Source organism: Microtus pennsylvanicus, chromosome X (genome assembly GCF_037038515.1).
Source record: "Microtus pennsylvanicus isolate mMicPen1 chromosome X, mMicPen1.hap1, whole genome shotgun sequence".
NCBI lineage: Eukaryota > Metazoa > Chordata > Mammalia > Rodentia > Cricetidae > Microtus > Microtus pennsylvanicus.
Window position 1 is genome coordinate 118302488 of NC_134601.1, and position 18832 is coordinate 118321319.

An 18832-nucleotide genomic window follows, 5' to 3' on the forward strand; every position below is an offset into this window, starting at 1 on the left:
TGTGACCTCACCAACCACACCCCAATAGTAGGCTATGTTTACAGTATCAGGCATGAATTCCCTTCCACTGAGAATGTCTTAAGTCCAATTTGACAGCTGTTGGTTACCTCTAGCAAACAATGCCACTATTGATTGCATCATTCAGGATTATCTTGTCATTCTGGTCTTTGTTGTTCTCTATAGGCATTACAGCTGGGTAGGACTACTGATCCCTCTTCTTCTTTGGCAGTTTCTAATACTATGAAAGCTATTCCGTAGGGAGGAGGCTTCCAGATCAGACCCAGTTCAATTCTTCCGTATACAAAGTAAATGGTGTCTTCAGTAATAGGTTTTTGCCTTCAATTTCTGGGATGCAACCACGGATAACAGCAATAGCCTATATTGCTTTGAAAGCCTATAAAATACTATACTTCATTTAATAATCCAGACCGAAAGCCAAACACTGCACATTCCCTCTTTTTTTGTAGATCCTAGTTCCAAATCTTTAGATGTGTGTATATAAGCTGGAGTAACTGTGAATACAAGAAAGTAAATGGGGGCAATGGGGTGGGGGAGAAGGAGCTCTACAGAGGGAATAGTAAGTGCTAATAAGGGAAAACTGAGAAAAAGGTAAGGTGAGGGCCTTAACTGGGTAGAGATGATGAAATACAATACATACGGAGAGGAAAGGAGGACAGATAACACTAAAGATGCTTTTTAAAGCCTTAGGGAATCAAATTAGTTCATGTTTACTGAAAAAAATAAACTGTTTTACTAGCCCCATAATGGCTCCCTCAATCAAGGTATCTCTTTCCTTGCTCTCTGTCTCTGTCCTTCCCTCATCTCGACCATCCATTCCCTCAAGTTCTCCCCATCTCCCCTTCTCACCTCCTCCTCCCCTTTCACCCTCCCTTCTCCCCCACCCCCACATTCCCAATTTTCTCAGGAGATCTTGTCTATTTCCCCTTCCCAGGGGTATCCATATATGTTTCTCTTAGGGTTCTCTGGGGTCATGGACTATAGGCTGGTTAGCTATGCTTTACAGTTAGTATCCACTTATAAGCAAGTACATACCATGTTTGTTCTTCTGGATCTGGGTTAACTCACTCAGAATTTTTTCTAGTGCATCCATTTGCATGCAAATTTCAAGATATCATTATTTTCTTTACTGCTGAGTAGTACTCCATTGTGTAAATATACCTCAACTTCATTATCCATTCTTCAGGTGAGGGGCACCTAGGTTCTGGCTATTATAAATAATGCTGCTACGAACACAGTTGAGCAAATGTCCTTGTGGTATGATTGTGTATCCTTTGAGTATATGCTCAAGAATGGTATTGTGGCATCTTGAGGTAGGTTCATTCCCAGTTTTTTGAGAAACCGCCATACTGATTTCCAAAGTAGCTTTACAAGTTTACATTCCCACTCTTCCTTTCCTCTCCTATGTATTGTTTTCCATCATCTCTACCTAGTTAAGGCCCTTGCCTTACCTTGTTTCTCAGCAGTGGAGGCATGTTCCCCTTACTCTGCATCCTCTCCAGCACAACTATAATTGGTGATTTTTATCTTAGCCATTCTGACTGGTGTAAGATGGAAACCTGGCACTAGGGAAATTCCCAAGAATCCACAAGAATGACCCCAGCTAAGACCCTAAGAAACTGTGAAGAGGGTGCCTGAAATGACCTTCCCCTGCAGTCAGATTGATGACTACCTTAATTGTCAACATAGAATCTTCATCCAGCAACTGATGGAAGCAGATGCAAAGATACACAGGTAAGCATTGGGCTGAGCTTCCAGATGTCAGTTGAAGAAAGGGAGGACCAATAATATGAGCAAAGGGGTCAAGACCATGATGGGAATACCCACTGAAACAGCTGACCTGAGCTAAGGGTTCTCACTGACTCTGAACTGAGAGCAGGGGAAGCAGCATAGGACCAAACTAGTCCCTCTGAATGTGGGTGACAGTTGTATGGCTGGGGCAGGCTGTGGGGCCACTGGGAGTGTATAGGAAGTTAAGTTCTATCAGATCAAAAGGAGTCAACCTGGAGTCTGCCTGGAGCTGTCAAAGGTTCTGCCTATGCCTAACCAATAAGGAGCAACCAAGCAGTACTTCCTGAGTGCCTAGCAACAGGCCCTATCAGAGGCCCTGATCATACCTAGCCAATGAGACAGGAGCATAAGATATCAATTGTCAACAGATCAGAACACCTGGGTGCTGGGAAGGTAGTATATACATTTTTCCCTATTGTTAAATAAATGACCCTTCCGTAAGCCTTCCACCTAACTCTTGGTGTCTGTGTTAGCTGATGCCCCAAGAAAGATGTTAGGACCCAGCAACAGCAGTGGAACCAGGATTTATCCCTATTGCTTGTTTTTTTGGAGTTCATTCTCTTTGGAAGGATACCTTGCTCAGCCTAGAAATAGTAGGGAGCGCCTTGGTCCTGCCTCAAAGTGATGTGCTAGACTTTGTTGACTCCTCATGGGAAGCCTTACCCTCTCTGAGGAGTGGATGGGGGAAGAGGGGAAGATGGAAGGAGCAGGAGAAGGGGAGTGAGAATTGTGATTGGTATGTAAAATGAAAAAAGATTGTTTTTTAAAAATATAATTTAAAATACCTGTTTTATTTGTAAATATATGTACTCACACTGGTGTGTGTGTGTGTGTGTGTGTGTGTGTGTGTGTGTGTGTGCAATTTAGATGAAGTTATGCCACTTGGGATGACAATGCTCCCCCAAGAAGCCATAAACCATCTAACAAAAAAGAAAAAAACCCAGTGACAGGCATGAAAAGCTTCCTTTTGAATTGCTGAATACAAGACACCTCTTGATACATATTAAATTTATATGTTGAGGACTAAAAAATGAAGAAGAGGAACGTACTTTTGAAAACCAACAAATGTGTCAGTTTGAATAGTGGTGCAAGGAAGGAGTAGGCGGTGGCATCTTGCCGTGTGTCAGACTCGCCCTTTCTCTCTTGCTCCAGCTTCAGGAGAATTTGAAATGGCTGGTGGTGAGGCTGAGAAGGACTCTAGAAAACCCAAGACAAAGTGGATTCGTGCTTTCAGCCTGCCAGCCCCAAGCTCTCTGTGGGCGGTATTCAAGGACATCTGAAATCTCTGACGTGCCCCCATGGATGTGTGGGTGCACAAGTTGCAGTGCACAAAAGCCATCCTGGACCAACTCTCCACAGAGGTAGCTGCACTGGCAGGAAATGTCCCAAATGCCTTAAAGGTAATGTCTATCTCCATGTCTTACTATTTGCTATTTGTGGAAATGAACCCTTAGGACTTTTAAGATTACATTTGCTGCTGGTGTGACACCATGCCCCATACCCACTAATCTCTGAGAAGAAAAGGCAACAGAAGACAGGCCAAGGATGCCTAGACTTTGAGATTATCTCAGGACTCCACTCATTACAGTCAGCCAGTGCTGTTGAGTGCAGCATACTGTGACACTATAAATGATAGCTTTGTCTTTGGTAATTGTAGCTAAACAGGCTGGACATTTATGTCACTTTCTGACCAATCAAATATCTGTATTCAAATCTTAATCATACTTAATGGTCATTGTACCTTCAAAGAAGCTACTGATTCTGAAATAGCAGGTTTGGAATGTGCTAACTGGTTTTTAGAAACTGGATTTTATAGGTGGGCTGGAGTGATGGCTCAGTGGTAAAACGTATGTACTATTCTTGCAGAGGACTCAAGTTCAGGCCCCAACACACACATTACAGCTCACAACCTCCTGTAAATCCAGCTCTAGAAGATACCACACCCTGTTCACACCTCTGTGGGCACCTGCACTCATATGCACAAATATGTATATATATTTATCTATATACATATTTATATAGATATAGTTCTGGCCTCGAACTCACAGAGATCCGCCTGCCTCTGCCTCCCGAGAGCTGGGATTAAAGGCGTGCACCACCACCACCCAGCTAGAGCAATGTTAAATAAGAGTTAAATTTATTAGCTCACATATGAATTAAGGAAATGTCTATCCGCAGAGTTTACATTTACCCTATAGGTCAATACTCTGCTAAGGGGTTATCATTTTTTAACCTTAGTGATTATCTAATGCTTAAATAGCTAAGACCCTTCAGTAGTATTGATCTTATGCCAGATTTCTTCTGGAAATTGTGATAGAGCCATGGCTTTTACGTGACTGTATTTAATAAGGAAAATTTGGTATGTATGTAAAAATATTATCTTTCAAGTTTTCTATCAGTATTATAGTTAATGAGTTGGGGCTTCCTCTAGATGAATGTACCCAAGAACTGTCCTATTTAGAACACTCATTTTCCTGCTTCTCACACCAAGTGCTCTTCATGGTAGGATTTTGATTACTAAAATAGTACTGGAAAGGAAGGCAGGAGGCAAGAACTTCCATCTCAATGTCTTGTGCCTTCAGACTAAGAAGACTAAGTAAGCAGAGTGACCAGTGAAAGAACCTTTAAAGAAACAAGAGAACCTTTCTTTTTAAGATAGCTGAAGGATAATAGTGCCCTACTGTAGAGGAAAAGCCTGATGCAAAGAAACAGCTGTGTGGGAGGTCCTGGGACATTCAAGGAACCATGATTCAGGAAGACAGATACCAGGGAAGAGAGCTCAAGTGGGTATTACATGGGGGCAGTGAGGAGCAATCTAGGTGTTTACAGAGCTGTGTGATTAGTAGTCCCCAAGCAGAGAGTTCTCTCTGGGCACAGTAGGGGGAGAGCCTACTACTGTGATTTTGCTAAGTGAACCCATCTTTAGCAATGCTAGTTATATTTCTAGGAGAATAATATGGGGCTGGGGTTAGAGCTTAGATGTAGAGCACTTGTTTAGCCCATGCAAGCCCTTGGTAACATCCCACAGCATTAAAAAACAGAAACATTAAAAGCAAGAACAAAGTATTATCTCATTGACAACTTTCAAATATCTGTGATGAAATAACAAGAAAAATTGTTTAACGTGGGCAGTACAGAATGTTGCTAATTTTAAGTTTTCACATTTTTTCTTTATAAATTTAAAAATAGTGAAACAAAATTTTGAGACCTTTTGTTATAATATATTCCGATATTAAAATATTAAACTTTGTGCAGTGCACAGAAGACTGCCTGTGTCTGTATAACAGACATGAGCTTTCTGTATTTATTGTCTAAGTTTGGAATGTGTATGCTTGTTATTGTTACTTCTGTATCACAATGAAAATTGAATTTTAAAAAGTATATATTGCTCTATCAGTTTGCTCAAATTGCCTTTTGGTTGCCTGGACTATGAATAAGTCACTTAAATAGAAAAAAAGCACTTCCTCTGGACTGAATCATACCCTGGTTTCTGGAAAATGAGGAACCAAAGCACCTGATGTTTTCTTCACTTAGTACTCCTCAATCTTACCAAAGATAAAGTGTGTTTCTTTGAATTTCCTCCCTTTCCCAACTCTTGTGCCCCATATGCATAACCTAATCCAGATGTTCATATATATCACTGTGGTACTTAATGTAAGAGGAGCCAGATAAATGGTACTTTTATAGTAAAAAAAAAAAAGCTCTGCCTCATCTCTCTCAAACGATAAAAGTACATTAAGCTTTTTCGTTTTGATTTTTGTTTTGCAGTGCTAAGGATGGAATCTTTGTATATGCTAACCAAGTGCTCACCCTAGACATACTTTTGTTTTCTGTAAAACATGAGAACATTGAAGCATGTCACTATTCACTGGTTACATGCTTTGAAAGACAGTATCCCTTTGTAGAAAATAATACATTTTATTTATTACAATTTATGTCTTACTTATTTATATTATATAACATGAAACTTTTAAACCCAAAAATGTAGAAAATTTTTTAAGATTTTATTTATTATATATACAATACAATGTGCTGCCCCCATGTATGACTGCAGGCCAGAAAAGGGCACCATATCTCATTGTAGATGGTTGTGAGCCACCATGTGGTTGCTGGGACTTGAACTCAGGACCTCTGGAAGAATAGTCAGCATCTTTAACCTCTGAGCCATTAAGTCTCATTTAGAGCTACTAATAAATGGAATCGTTTTAATTATACCTTTTTGGTTTCTCTTCTGGATGTCTGGTGGTGCTACTGAAATATAAACCTCACTAGAGTCTTTATGGATATATTTTCATAATCACAGGTATATTTCCAAAGTCAGGTTGATGGCTCATATACAGCAAAAAAATTCAAAACCATTTAACAGAACAAAAGAAGAATTCAGAAACATCTCAGTTTTCTACAATAAAACCTGCCATGAGGCAAAGAAAATGATCTCATGAGAGAGTGAACAAGAAGGAGCAAAGAAGTGAAGAAGGGAATGAAACAAACTGAAAACCTGGACAATTTGAAAGTCCAAGCCAATGCATGTGCAATTAGTTTTTACTTTCAGTTCTTCAAGGGAGACTATTATTGTAACATATAGACTGTAACTTGAATCATATAATACAGAAATGAGGTAGCAGATGAGAGCAATTTGGGAACATTCAGAGCCGGACTTTAAGGTGGGTGTTCTAGTGTTTCCTAACCACTAAGCCCTTGGAAAAGTACTAAGTGTTTTAGAAATAAAAAGATGGTTTGACAAGCTAGGAAACTGTCAGCTTCAACAAAACTGACTTCTGTTTTGTGTTTTGCTATAGGACTTCAAAGTGTTTAGTGGGTTTGTGTGCACTGTCAATCTCCTAGTGGGGGTTAGGCAAAGAGGCTTGCAAATTCATCTTACCACAGAGCCCTATTAATATCTACCAGACTGTTTCATCCCAAATAGTTTTGGAAACACTCTGATGTCACATGCATGTGGCTATTTAGTTGTTCCTAGTTTGGCATGGCACAAAACTAAATACAACCACATGTTTATTGCCCAGGACTTTATATATTAAATAGATGTGTCCCACCTATTTAAACGAGAGGAGGGAAGCAGTCTGGGGATTTTCTGCCTACATTCCTTACACACCTGATCCTGTAGTCTAAATCTGAAAGTTGGGACTGAATGCTGGGCTCAGCGCTTATGTTTTTCTTGGAAATCTGGTAGACAGGAAAGCAGATTAATTCACTAATGTTGACTTGAGAATCTCCAGTCTCCCTGTCAAATCCTCCATCATTAAGTCCCAAGCAGTCTAGACACTCCAGGCAACCAGCTCAGATAAGGACAGCTGGTAGTAGCAGTGCTTTCCAGATAAGCATCCCAAAGAGCCTGCTAATGCTATTATGACCAAATCCAGGTTTGCTGTCAGTGCAAAGTGGGATTCTCAACTTCTTTATGCCTTCTGCAGGACGGTGTGCAGAAAGTCTCAATTACAAATGAGCACAACAGATCTACTGTTTGTCTTGATGTAGATATAATTAGACTCCAGGATTGAGAGAGTGATGGTGTAAATACTTCAGTTTGGGAGAGGCTCTATTATTTACCAGCTCTGGCCCCCTGGTAACTTGCTTAAACCTGGCATGCTCTAACTTCCATGTCAATAAAAAAATAATATTAGTATTTATTTCATTAGGGTTTGGAGGGATTATATTATGCATTAAGGTGATTAGTGCAAAGTCTAATCTGATGCAGATGATCAATTAACACAACTAATAATTTTGAATAAGCACAAAGTATAACAAAGGAAATATTTGGGGTAGAAATATTTGGGGTAGAATATTTGGGTTTGACGTTAAACAACCAGCAGGAACCCAATAGCACTTCTTAACAGATAAATTTCTCTTAAAGTTTTAAGAATCCACATTTTTGTTTATATGCGGATCAGGAAGAACTGGGCTCCCTATAACCCTTCAGAATGAAGCAAGAAGCCAATACCTCATGGTATTTGCATCTCTTGATTGAGTGGCTGCTAAAGAAACATGCAACTGTCTGAAGAAAGGACAAGCAACTGTTACAACTGGTTTCCAAGACTGATCCTGAGACTTGCCATGTGGAAAGGTATACTATGATCCATGTGGAGCAGCAAAATAAAAACTGTGACTCTCTGTAAAGTAAATTCCCAATATTTTCCCCCAACAGCTAGAAGGGCTCTTTAAAGCAGAATTTTCCTTGGTAGTAATAACGAGTGATCTACAGCACCTATGTATATTACTCCATGGATATGTTGCCCATTCTCATTTTCAATTCTTTGATGTGGGAAGGTCATCTGTCTATCTGTTACTTTCATTGGTTATTAATAAAGAAACTGCTTGGCCTGATAGGTCAGAAAATTAGGTGGGTGGAGTAGACAGAACAGAATGCTGGGTAGAAGGAAGTGAGGTCAGAGCCAGCTGCCAGATCAGACATTCTGAATCTTTCCCGGTAAGACACCACTTCATGGTGCTACACAGATTATTAAAAATGGGTTAATCAAGATGTGAGAATTAGCCATTAAGAGGCTAGATATAATGGGCCAGGCAGTGTTTAAAAGAATACAGTTTCTGTGTTATTATTTATGGGGCTAAGCTAGCCGTGTGGGAGCTGGGTGGGACGAAAAGCAGGCCTGCCTGCAGCTCCTTCTACAAATGGCGCCCAGACATGGATAACTGAATCCACAGAAAGCCCGAGAAAGCTTGAGAAAGAATAGAGTAAAGCATGTTTTCTTGGTAGCAGCAATTTTTCGGGTCTGCTCTGCTTGCTAGAGGCAAGCAGGCACTCTCATCTAAGGGAGGCTTCCTGACTCAGCTTTAACTGCAAAACCCTGCATCTCTTTTAAGAGGTCCTGCCACGAAACACTTAAACGGTGTTGATAAAAGCTTACTGCATGCTTGTTTGTTTTCAGCCATAGCAGGAAAAAAGTTGTGCTGTTTTAAAATGCTGGCATTCTGGTCTATACTGCCAGGGCAAACTCTGACTCTTTCAGGCATGCAGTCTGACTGAATGTGGTCTGTGAGCAGAATGCTGCAGCTTGCTTGCTGGCAGGGACCTTGAAACGCCACAGAATTGTGGCAATAAACATGGCTACAGCCAGTATCTCTGCCATGAGGATGGAAAGCTAAGGAATGGGCTGGATCCAGCCGCCAAAGCCACGGCTTTAGTCCTACTGATATTGCTTGGTAAATTAAAGACTTACGTGGTCACAAAAGAGACATATACAGTAAAAGATTCAAATTTGAAGAAAAGGTCTACGTGGTTTACAGTGTGTTAAAAATATATGCAGGCTAAAAGTTAAAGTTCTTAAAGTAAAAAACAAAAAAAAAAGAAAGAGAGTAGTTGGATGTGGTAGTACACACCTTTAATCCCAACACTTGGGAGGCAGAGGTAAATTGACCTCTGAGACTTCAAGTGGCAGAGGTAGATTGACCTCTGTGACTTCAAGATGTGGTAGCACACGTCTTTAATCCCAATGCCTGGGAGGCAGAGACAGACAGATCTCTGTGAGTTCAAGGACAGCCTGGTCTACAGAGTTATTCCAGGACAAAGATATAGAGAGAACCTGTCTCAAAGTAAAAATAAATGAAATAGAGGTCAAAATAAAGCCACACAAAGATGGAAAAAACACAGAGAATCTTGATACTGTATGCTTTTATGCTCTCTTTGAATTGTTTGAATGCTGAGGAAGGAGCAACAGCTGCTAAAAGATATTTGTTTATAAATGCTGCTGAACTAATCCAAGATAGATATTTTGAAAATACCTTGACTTCAGAATTTGGATCTGAGGTTATGATGCTTTGGAAAAGTTCTTCTTTTGTTTTCACAGAGGATGAGACCCTGTGGATTGCTTCTATCCCAATATGGTATGATAGACCACACCCCTCCTGAAAGGTTGCTGTGAACACCCTCAAAAATTACTTCACTCAACTGCTGACTGAGATGAATCTAGCATACAGGTTACACCATGAAAGACCTGAATAACAGCGCCCCCATTCAGCATGAAGCAGTTTGGAGAGAAATAACTGTGCCCATATTCCCAAATATTGTTTTTAACTGTTCTTTTACATTTAAAAGGGGATATGATATAGATATGAATAATTTGCATTGGTATGGATTTTAAGGTCAATTTATATGTATATGTATATGTATTTCTGACCTTGTCTAAGGTGTTGTGATTGTCTAGTTCATTTAAAAATGTAATGTATAAGTTCTTAATGGATAATCATCAATAATAGTCAATCTTGTAGTCATGTTAGATTTTCTAGATGTGCATAGATATATTTTAGATAGACATTCTTCATATCTTTCAAAGACTACAAAATATGGCATTTAAAATGTTTTAATAAGTTAGGGTTTTTCATGACAATGAGACACGTCTGCTCCTGGTAGCACCAATCTACTTCAAGAGGAAGATGGGCATCGAAGAGGCTCCTTATGGAGTTTGATAGCCATTTGGGCAAGAAACTGCTCTTGCCTGGACTGTTGCATAAACTGGACACAAAGAACCCACAGAGAGAGGACTGCTGAACTTGCCTAAAGGTGAGACGGTCTTTTGAGGTTCCTGACTCATGAAAGAATCTGTGAGACATTCTTCAGGACACAGCATATAGTGACTGAACTTTCCTTGAAATTTCCTGCTTCATGGAAAATGTCTGCTGGATACTATGGGCCTGAAGGCTGAAGATGGATGCCCCAACGGTACAGAGGAACTTTGGGTACTGTCCAGGCAGCGATATGTCTCTGTCATTTCTAGAGTTTGGAAGTTGCTTATTTCTTGTTTGCTTAGGTAATATTGTATCCTTCTGGAGTCTTTGATGGAGTTAAATAATAGGTAGATAGTTATAGTTTTTCATTGTTATGATAAAAGATAAAGTAGATATAAATATTGTAACTGTAATTCTTGTTTGATAACTGTTTTGTTATATGTAATTTTACTATGTTAAAGTGAAAGCCTTTCCTTTTTGTTTAAACAGAAAAGGGGGAAATGATGTGGGAAGGTCATATGTCTATCTGTTACTTTCATTGGTTAATTAATAAAGAAACTGCTTGATCTGATAGGTCAGAAAATTAGGTGGGTGGAGTAGACAGAACAGAATGCTAGGTAGAAGGCAGTGAGGTCAGACGCGATGGAGCCAGCTGCCAGGTCAGACATGCTGAATCTTTCCCAGTAAGACACCACTTCATGGTGCTACACAGATTATTAGAGATGGGTTAATCAAGATGTGAGAATTAGCCATTAAGAGGCTAGATATAATGGGCCAGGCAGTGTTTAAAAGAATACAGTTTCTGTGTTATCATTTCTGGGAGCTGGGTGGGACGAAAAGCAGGCCTGCCTACAGCTCCTTCTACAATTCTTGATGTTGAAGGCCATGGTAGCACAGGAAAAGTGGCACAATTAATTTACAGGTAAAACACACTGTCCCTCTCCAGCTGTTTCAATTTATTAAATCTGAGTGGAAAGAACATCCTTAAGAAAGTACCATAGACCCAAACTACAGCACTAACCCCATGGTAAGGGTTACTTTTAGAATATGTGGAATTAACATAGCTCCTAAACTGCTGTTGAATATATGGTTGCCCAGGCTGCATGTCCTATACAGACTAATTATACTCCAAATGGAGTATGCTAACTCCAATTACAGACACACTCCTTATACTTCTCTATGTGTAGAAAAACTTCACACAACTGTCAATAACCAGAACTGAAAGTATGGCTGGTAGCATACTAAAGAAACTCCACTTCCACAGGAACCTGTGAAGCTGCCAGAATTCAGAGAAATCAGCTTCTCTCTATTTTCTTAATCCAGAAATTATCTGACGACTCCAATGTAGTGATTAATCCTTGCAAAGCAGCATAGTGGTAAGACAACAGTTTGCAGAAATCAAATATGTGACCTACTTGTGTTTGACAAGGTCTTGGAGGAAGTGCCGGTGGTGGGGGTAACAATCCTGAGTTAGTAGCTGAAAAAAAGAAAAATACAGTGTTAAGAACCACCTTCCCCTAAAAAGACAAAAAAGATGTATTCAACTAACAACAATGACGGCACTTAACATATTTACATTTATTAAATCCCTTTGAAGACTTGATTTTTTTCCAAATATATACTATCTACAATAGCAAAATTAATGTTATAAACTGAGGTATCCATCAACAGATAGATAGATAAAGAAACTATGGCATATATACACAATATATACAATTCTTAGTAATAAAGTAGAATGAAAGTATGTTATGTGCTGGAAAATGGATGCAACTAAAAATCATCCTATTAAGTGAAATAAGTCAGACTCAGAAAGACAAATACCATTTCTCTTTGTGATTTTTTTCCCATTTATGGATCCTAGATAGTACATAGATACATAAAGTCATGGACATGAAAAACAAACTAAAGGAAAAGAAGACCCATCAGAAGGGGTGAAATGGAGAACTAACAGGAGAGGAGGAAGGGAGAACATGGTCAAAGCACATGATATACTTGAAAGAAATAGATTAACACGCAATGAATATATTCCAATAAAAAGAGTCCATGCTGTTTACAATCCCCTTTTCATTTTACTCAAAATTCAAGTATTTGCATAACTGGTAGTAATTAAGACAGGATAAAATAGTAAGGAAAACATTTTTTAAAAAAAACCAAAGACTGGATTTAGCATGGAAAATGTGGGCAAGTCCTTATTCTGATGTTAATTACTCAGTTTTAAATAAACCAGTTTCAAATAAACCAGGCCACAAAGAATCTTTTTTTGGCTTCTCATATTTCTCACTAGCTTTCAGCCATTACTGCTCATTAGTTTAGTGCATAGGTTGCAGAAAAGGAAGAGGGCCTGGAATTGGCAGCTCTGCTACCTGGGAAGAAATGGGGTGTCCAGCAGTAGAAGAAATCAAAAACGATGGGCTGACTTTATTTATTTCAAAGATCTCTCTTTTTCTCTCTCTGATCATTACTATCAAGGTTAACTAAATATGTTTCTAAAATAATCTGACTACATTTAAAGAATCTTTTGAAAGAAAGTTGAAGTCTAATGTTTTCTTTGATTTTACAAGAAACAAAGAATATCTGGAAAGCCAAGATCATCTGAATTCTAACTTAACAATGCAAATAAATGGCTGCTATGGAATTCTAAATAAAATTCATGATCACATACAAGAAATAAATTTAGAACCATACACTGGCAAGTTAAACTACCTTCTTTACCAACTATTCTGAAAACACTGTATCTATGTAACTGTAAATAGTTTATTCAGAAGTCTTTGACAACCATGCTAATATTAGATGATATTCTGTGCCTTAAAAGCAAGTAGCCCCCAAAGGCCCAAGGACCATCATTGAAGAGAGGGCAGAAAAGACAGAGCCAGAAGTTGAGGAGACCAGAAGCAAAACAATATCTTCTAGCCTCGACAGGGCTGCTGCACTTGTGAATCCACAGAAGACATGGTTGCCTGCAAAGGAGTTGGCCAAGGCCAAGCCAGTCAACATCCCAACATGGAGGAAGAAGGAGCACATGAAGACTAACTGACAGCAGACGGCTTCTGGAGGACAGAGAGTCAGTTTTCATTAATATGTGGCTGTTAGTAAGTCCACTATGTTCCAGTGGATGTCCCTATGCCCAGAAGTATTTGGAAGCACAGATTAAACTCAGCGGGTTATTAAAAGGGGGTACATGAAGTTGGGGGAGTGAGAATGTGGGTGATAGGTCAGGGAGGAGTGGAAATAATCATGACTAAAACACACCAAATGAAATTCTCATAGAATTAATGAAAGTATTATATTTTTTAAAACAACAAGTAATAGTATATAGCAAGAGCATGGATATTCCTGTAATTTTATACTAATTTGGCCTTTCTGCATGAGACACGCATAAAGATGGAGCTTGGTGATTTCCACAGATGTAACTCAGAATAATATCACAGAAATGTTTATTCTTGACTAGTTCATGGATATATTACAACCAAGTGTGTCCACTTTTCATTATGATTTGTAAAATACATTAGTGGGTCATAACTCACAGGCTGTAAAGGCATCAGTAATAGCATATGCAGTAGACAATATTCATAGCCATAAGGATAGCCCAATCTCAGAGCCCCTAATAAACAGGTCCTCACAGGCTAGGTCTTTAAAGTACTACCCAGTTACTTTTTTTTTATTTTTTGAGATCAGGTTTCTCTATAGCTTTGGAGCCTGTCCTGGAACTAGCTCTTGTAGACCAGGCTTGCCTTGAACTCACAGAGATCCGCCTGCCTCTGCCCCCCGAGTGCTGGGATTAAAGGCGTGTGCCACCACTGCCCAGCTGCCAGTTACTTTTAAAACAAAACAAATAGACAAGCAACAGTTGTGCACCTTTCTACAGAAAAAGCCAAACAACTGCACTAGAATAAACAGTGCAGTTATCAAATAAAGGACTGCTCAAGAAATGATAAACCACTTAAATAAACTGAGTCAACTTCCAGTCAAAACGGAGTAATAAAGACCACATGTCCTCACCTAGCTGAAGCAACCAAACATAGAAAAACATATGAAACAACAACTCCAGTGATACTGGGACAAAACATATCAGAAGTTTTGAAACACGAGAAAATTAACCAATGAAGATGGTGACCTCTGAGAGACAGGAAACAAAAAAGGAGGGGGCCCTATGACTGACCCCATTCACTATCTTGAGAGCTGCTACAGAAGTAATATAAATCCATATCCAGGTCCAATTTTGCTATTTTATAAATAATTATTAAATTTTATTTATTTGTTTCACTGGGGAAATTGCCCCAAATATGAAGAAACAATTTTAAGTTGTAAAACATTAAGATCATTTAAAATGGAATCCTAAAATGAACATAGATACATACCTACAATCCCAACACACAGGAATTGAGGCAAGAAGTATGCCACAGTCTGAAGCCAGCCTGGGATAGTTGTAGAGACCTTGTCTCAATCAATCATTCAATCTCACACACATACACACACACACACACACAGACACACAGACACACACACACACACACACAGACACACACACACCAAGCCATATTGCAGTTTTTCACAACTAAACTTCAAGCAGCAAGACAGTAGCACAGGGCTGGGTGCACTCTTCATTCTGAATCTTTTAAGAGAGAGATTAGTTATGTTCCTTGGGAAATACTAAGATTAAGGGAAACCAAATATGCTGTATCATAAAATCAACAGATTTGTCTTCTCTTTTCAGTACCTTTATTATTTTTTCTAGTCACACATATTTACCTAACATACATACTATAAATCTGAATCAATAATTTAAATATTTATTTATTTTTATTTTATGTGCATCGCTGTTTTCCTACATATATGTCTGTAAACTACAGGAAAACAATACCTGTGGAAGCCAGAAGAGGGTGTCAATGCCCTGGAACTGGAGTTACAGACTCTTGTGAGCCACCATTTAAGATTTAGGGATTGAACCCAGGTCCTCTGGCATAACAACTGTTACCCTTAACCACTGAGCTACCTCTCCAACCCCAAGGCAGAAATTAAATGGTGATAATGGGAGCTAGACAGTGCTGCCTCATACCTGTGATCCCAGCCCTGGGAAGGCTAACACAGTAGTACCTTAAGTTGGAAGCCAACCTAGGTTATACAGCAAGTCCCTGTCTCAAATGCATGACAGTCATGATTTTCCTTTCTCATATGACCATTGATTATGCTTAGAACAGGCTGTATAGAGTAAGAAATTGTTTCTTAAATATCAAATTAAAACTTTCTAGTAGAGACATCTGGCCGTAAGATTTATAGTTATATTTATAATTTATGGTTCCATTTATTTGCTATAGGACTATTTAGGCTTTCTAATTTTTAAGCCACTTTGGAAAATGGTTTTCCTGGATGTTCGTACATCATGCTTAAATTTTCTAATTTAATTGACATGATAATTGATCATGCTATGATCATCTTAATCTCTGTACATGTAACTATCTTTTCCCATTTCTAATATTGTTTGTGTCATTGCCATAGTTCTCCTTCATTAATCTCATCTGCTATCTGCCATGTGTTATGTCACCCTTTTCAAAGCACCAACTTTTAACTTTACAATTTCAATGTCTATTCTTGGTTGTTAACTTCATTACATCTAGTATCAACTAAAATCCAAAAACGGAGGGCACAACTGTAAGGGATTTTTGCTTAATTTGAAGAAGAAAAATCTACTTCTTTTTGATGTTGTTGTTATAGGATTTTTGTTTTGTTTTGTTTGTGTTTTGGTTGTTTGTTTTTCGAGACAGGGTTTCTCTTTGTAACAGCCCTGGCTGTCCTAGAACGCACTCTGTAGACTGATCTAGTCTAGTCAGGCTAGGTTGCCTGCCTCTGCCTCCCAGATGCTGGGATTGAAGGTGTTGACCACCACAACTAGCTGGAAGATCCACTTCTAATCCAATCTTTAAGGTAGGAAAACATGCCTTTAATCCAGGTCATTTGAGCTGGGAAAAGATACACCTTTAATCCAGATCTTTTGAGGTGGGAAGACACTTTTAATCTAGGCCACACCTTCTGCTGGAAGCCTATATAAGGACATGGCAGAAGGAAGCTTTTGTTCTTTGCCTGCTTGTTCTCACCTTGCTAGAAAGTCCATTCCTTCACAGATATTAGAGCTTACTTCTTCAGGATTCCAGTGTTCACTAAAGACCAGCTGAGACATCCAGCCTTATAGACTGAGAAACTGCTGGATTCTTGGATTTTCTGCTCTTAGGCAGACATTGTTAGATTAGCCCATAAAACATTCTGATACGGTGGAAGTAGCCGGAGCGGGCAGGAGGCAAGTTGAGGCAAGAGCTGCACAGGGTCCTACGCAGCTGTGTAAACATGTCAGACTTCGACTTCGACAAGTTCGAGCGGCAGCTCGACGAGAATAAACAAGAACGGGACAAGAAGAACCACCATTGGAAGCATTGCCACAGCCGCTCTAGAAGCCGGGACCGGAAGCGCAGGAGCCAGAGCAAAGATTGGTGTAACCAAGACCAGCGCAGTGCCTCCTGAGACAGACGAAGGCGAAGCAAACCTTTGACCAGAGGCGCTAAAGAGGAGAGCGGTGGATTGATTCGCCATGAGAAGAAGAAGAAGGTGCATAAATACTGGGACGTGCCACCACCTGGCTTTGAGCACATCACCCCAATGCAGTACAAGGCCATGCAAGCTGCGCGTCAGATTCCAGCCACTGCCCTTCTCCCCATTATGACTCCTGATGGTCTGGCTGTGACCCCAACGCCCATGCCTGTTGTTGGGAGCCAGATGACCAGACAGGCCAGACGCCTTTATGTGGGCAACATCCCATTTGGCATCACTGAGGAAGCTATGATGGACTTCTTCAACGCCCAGATGCGCTTGGGGGGATTGACTCAGGCCCCTGGCAACTCAGTCTTGGCTGTGCAGATCAATCAAGACAAGAATTTTGCCTTTTTGGAGTTCTTCTCAGTGGATGAAACGACCCAGGCCATGGCCTTTGATGGCATCATCTTCCAGGGCCAGTCATTGAAGATTCAAAGGCCTCATGACTATCAGCCACTGCCTGGCATGTCAGAGAACCCCTCTGTTTATGTGCCTGGCGTTGTATCCACTGTAATTCCAGACTCTGTGCACAAACTGTTCATCGGGGACTTGCCCAACTACCTGAATGATGACCAGGTGAAAGAATTGCTGACATCCTTTGGGCCTCTGAAGGCCTTCAACTTGGTCAAGGATAGTGACACAGGGCTCTCCAAGGGCTATGCCTTCTGTGAGTATGTGGACATCAATGTCACAGATCAGGCCATTGCGGGGCTGCATGGGATGCAGCTAGGGGACAAGAAGCTGCTTGTCCAGAGGGCTAGTGTGGGAGCTAAGAATGCCACACTGAGTACCATCGATCAGACACCTGTAACCCTTCAAGTGCCCGGCCTGATGAGCTCTCAGGTGCAGATGGGCAATCCCCCGACTGAGGTCCTGTGCCTCATGAACATGGTGCTGCCTGAAGAGCTGTTGGATGATGAGGAGTACAAGGAGATTGTAGAGGATGAGCGAGACGAGTGCAGCAAGTATGGGCTGGTCAAGTCCATTGAGATTCCCCAGCCCGTGGATGGCGTTGAGGTGCCTGGCTGTGGAAAGATCTTTGTGGAGTTCACCTCTGTGTTTGACTGCCAGAAAGCCATGCAGGGCCTAACTGGCTGCAAGTTCGCCAACAGAGTGGTGGTCACAAAATACTGTGACCCTGACACTTACCACCGCCAGGACTTCTGGTAGAGGTGGCTGGGGGAGGGTGGGGGCAGGGCTGGCTGGGGACTTTACCCCCACCTGTCCCCCCCTCCTTTCTCCCCTCTGAAGATGATGGGCAGAGGAATGATAGCCGGCAAAGACTGGAATGGCAGAAATTATGGGGGGTGGGGGGTGGGGGACTAGGGCAGAAAGGGGACTGGGCAAGTGCACACAGGCCCACATAGACACAGGCACCCACACAGACACAGAGGGAAGAGGCTGGGATGGGGACTGTGCACACAGCAGAGCAGATAGGACCCCCACAGCCCCGTTCCAAACAGCCTCTTCTTATCCCTTACACCCTTTTCCTCGGCCCTTTCCCCATGGTAGAACATAGTGTGTTTATATTTTATGGCCAAACTATTTTGAATTTTGTTGTCTGACCCTCAGTGCCCTGCCCTCTCCCTTTGCAGGACCATAGCTCCCGTCCTCTGGCTTTTGGTCCTTGCAGTTCTCCACCCTGGTTTCTTAAGTAGTTGATTCTTTAGCCTTTTCCTGACCCCCAACCCGTTATCTCTGTCCCGCTCCTCCTCTCTGTGGCAGTTTCATATTTGCTAATTAAGAATTTGCTCATTAAACATTTTTTTGTATTTAAAAAAAACATTCTGATACATCTCCTTTCTATATATATAGAGATAGATTCATTCTACAAATTTTGTTACGTAGAGAATCCTGATTAATACAACAATCCTCTATATTGTGTGCTTTTATAGTTCATTAATCTTCCATTTACATGCTTTGGTCTTGTCTTGCTCTACTTTAAATTGGTTTCTTCAAC

The 18832-nt window shown here is 40.5% G+C and overlaps 1 protein-coding gene and 1 pseudogene across 14 annotated transcripts in view; one reads left to right on the forward strand and one right to left on the reverse strand.

The window, feature by feature from the left end:
* The window catches only part of Reps2 (RALBP1 associated Eps domain containing 2), a 274896-nt gene that overhangs the window by 51554 nt on the left and 204510 nt on the right, over positions 1-18832 (reverse strand). For all 14 annotated transcript variants that reach the window (XM_075956744.1, XM_075956743.1, XM_075956736.1 and 11 more), the window contains one exon: positions 11706-11767. In XM_075956744.1, the coding sequence (XP_075812859.1) occupies positions 11706-11767 (62 nt within the window). The remainder of the gene's footprint in view (positions 1-11705; positions 11768-18832) is intronic.
* Positions 16630-18131, forward strand: LOC142840784 (splicing factor U2AF 65 kDa subunit pseudogene; annotated as a pseudogene).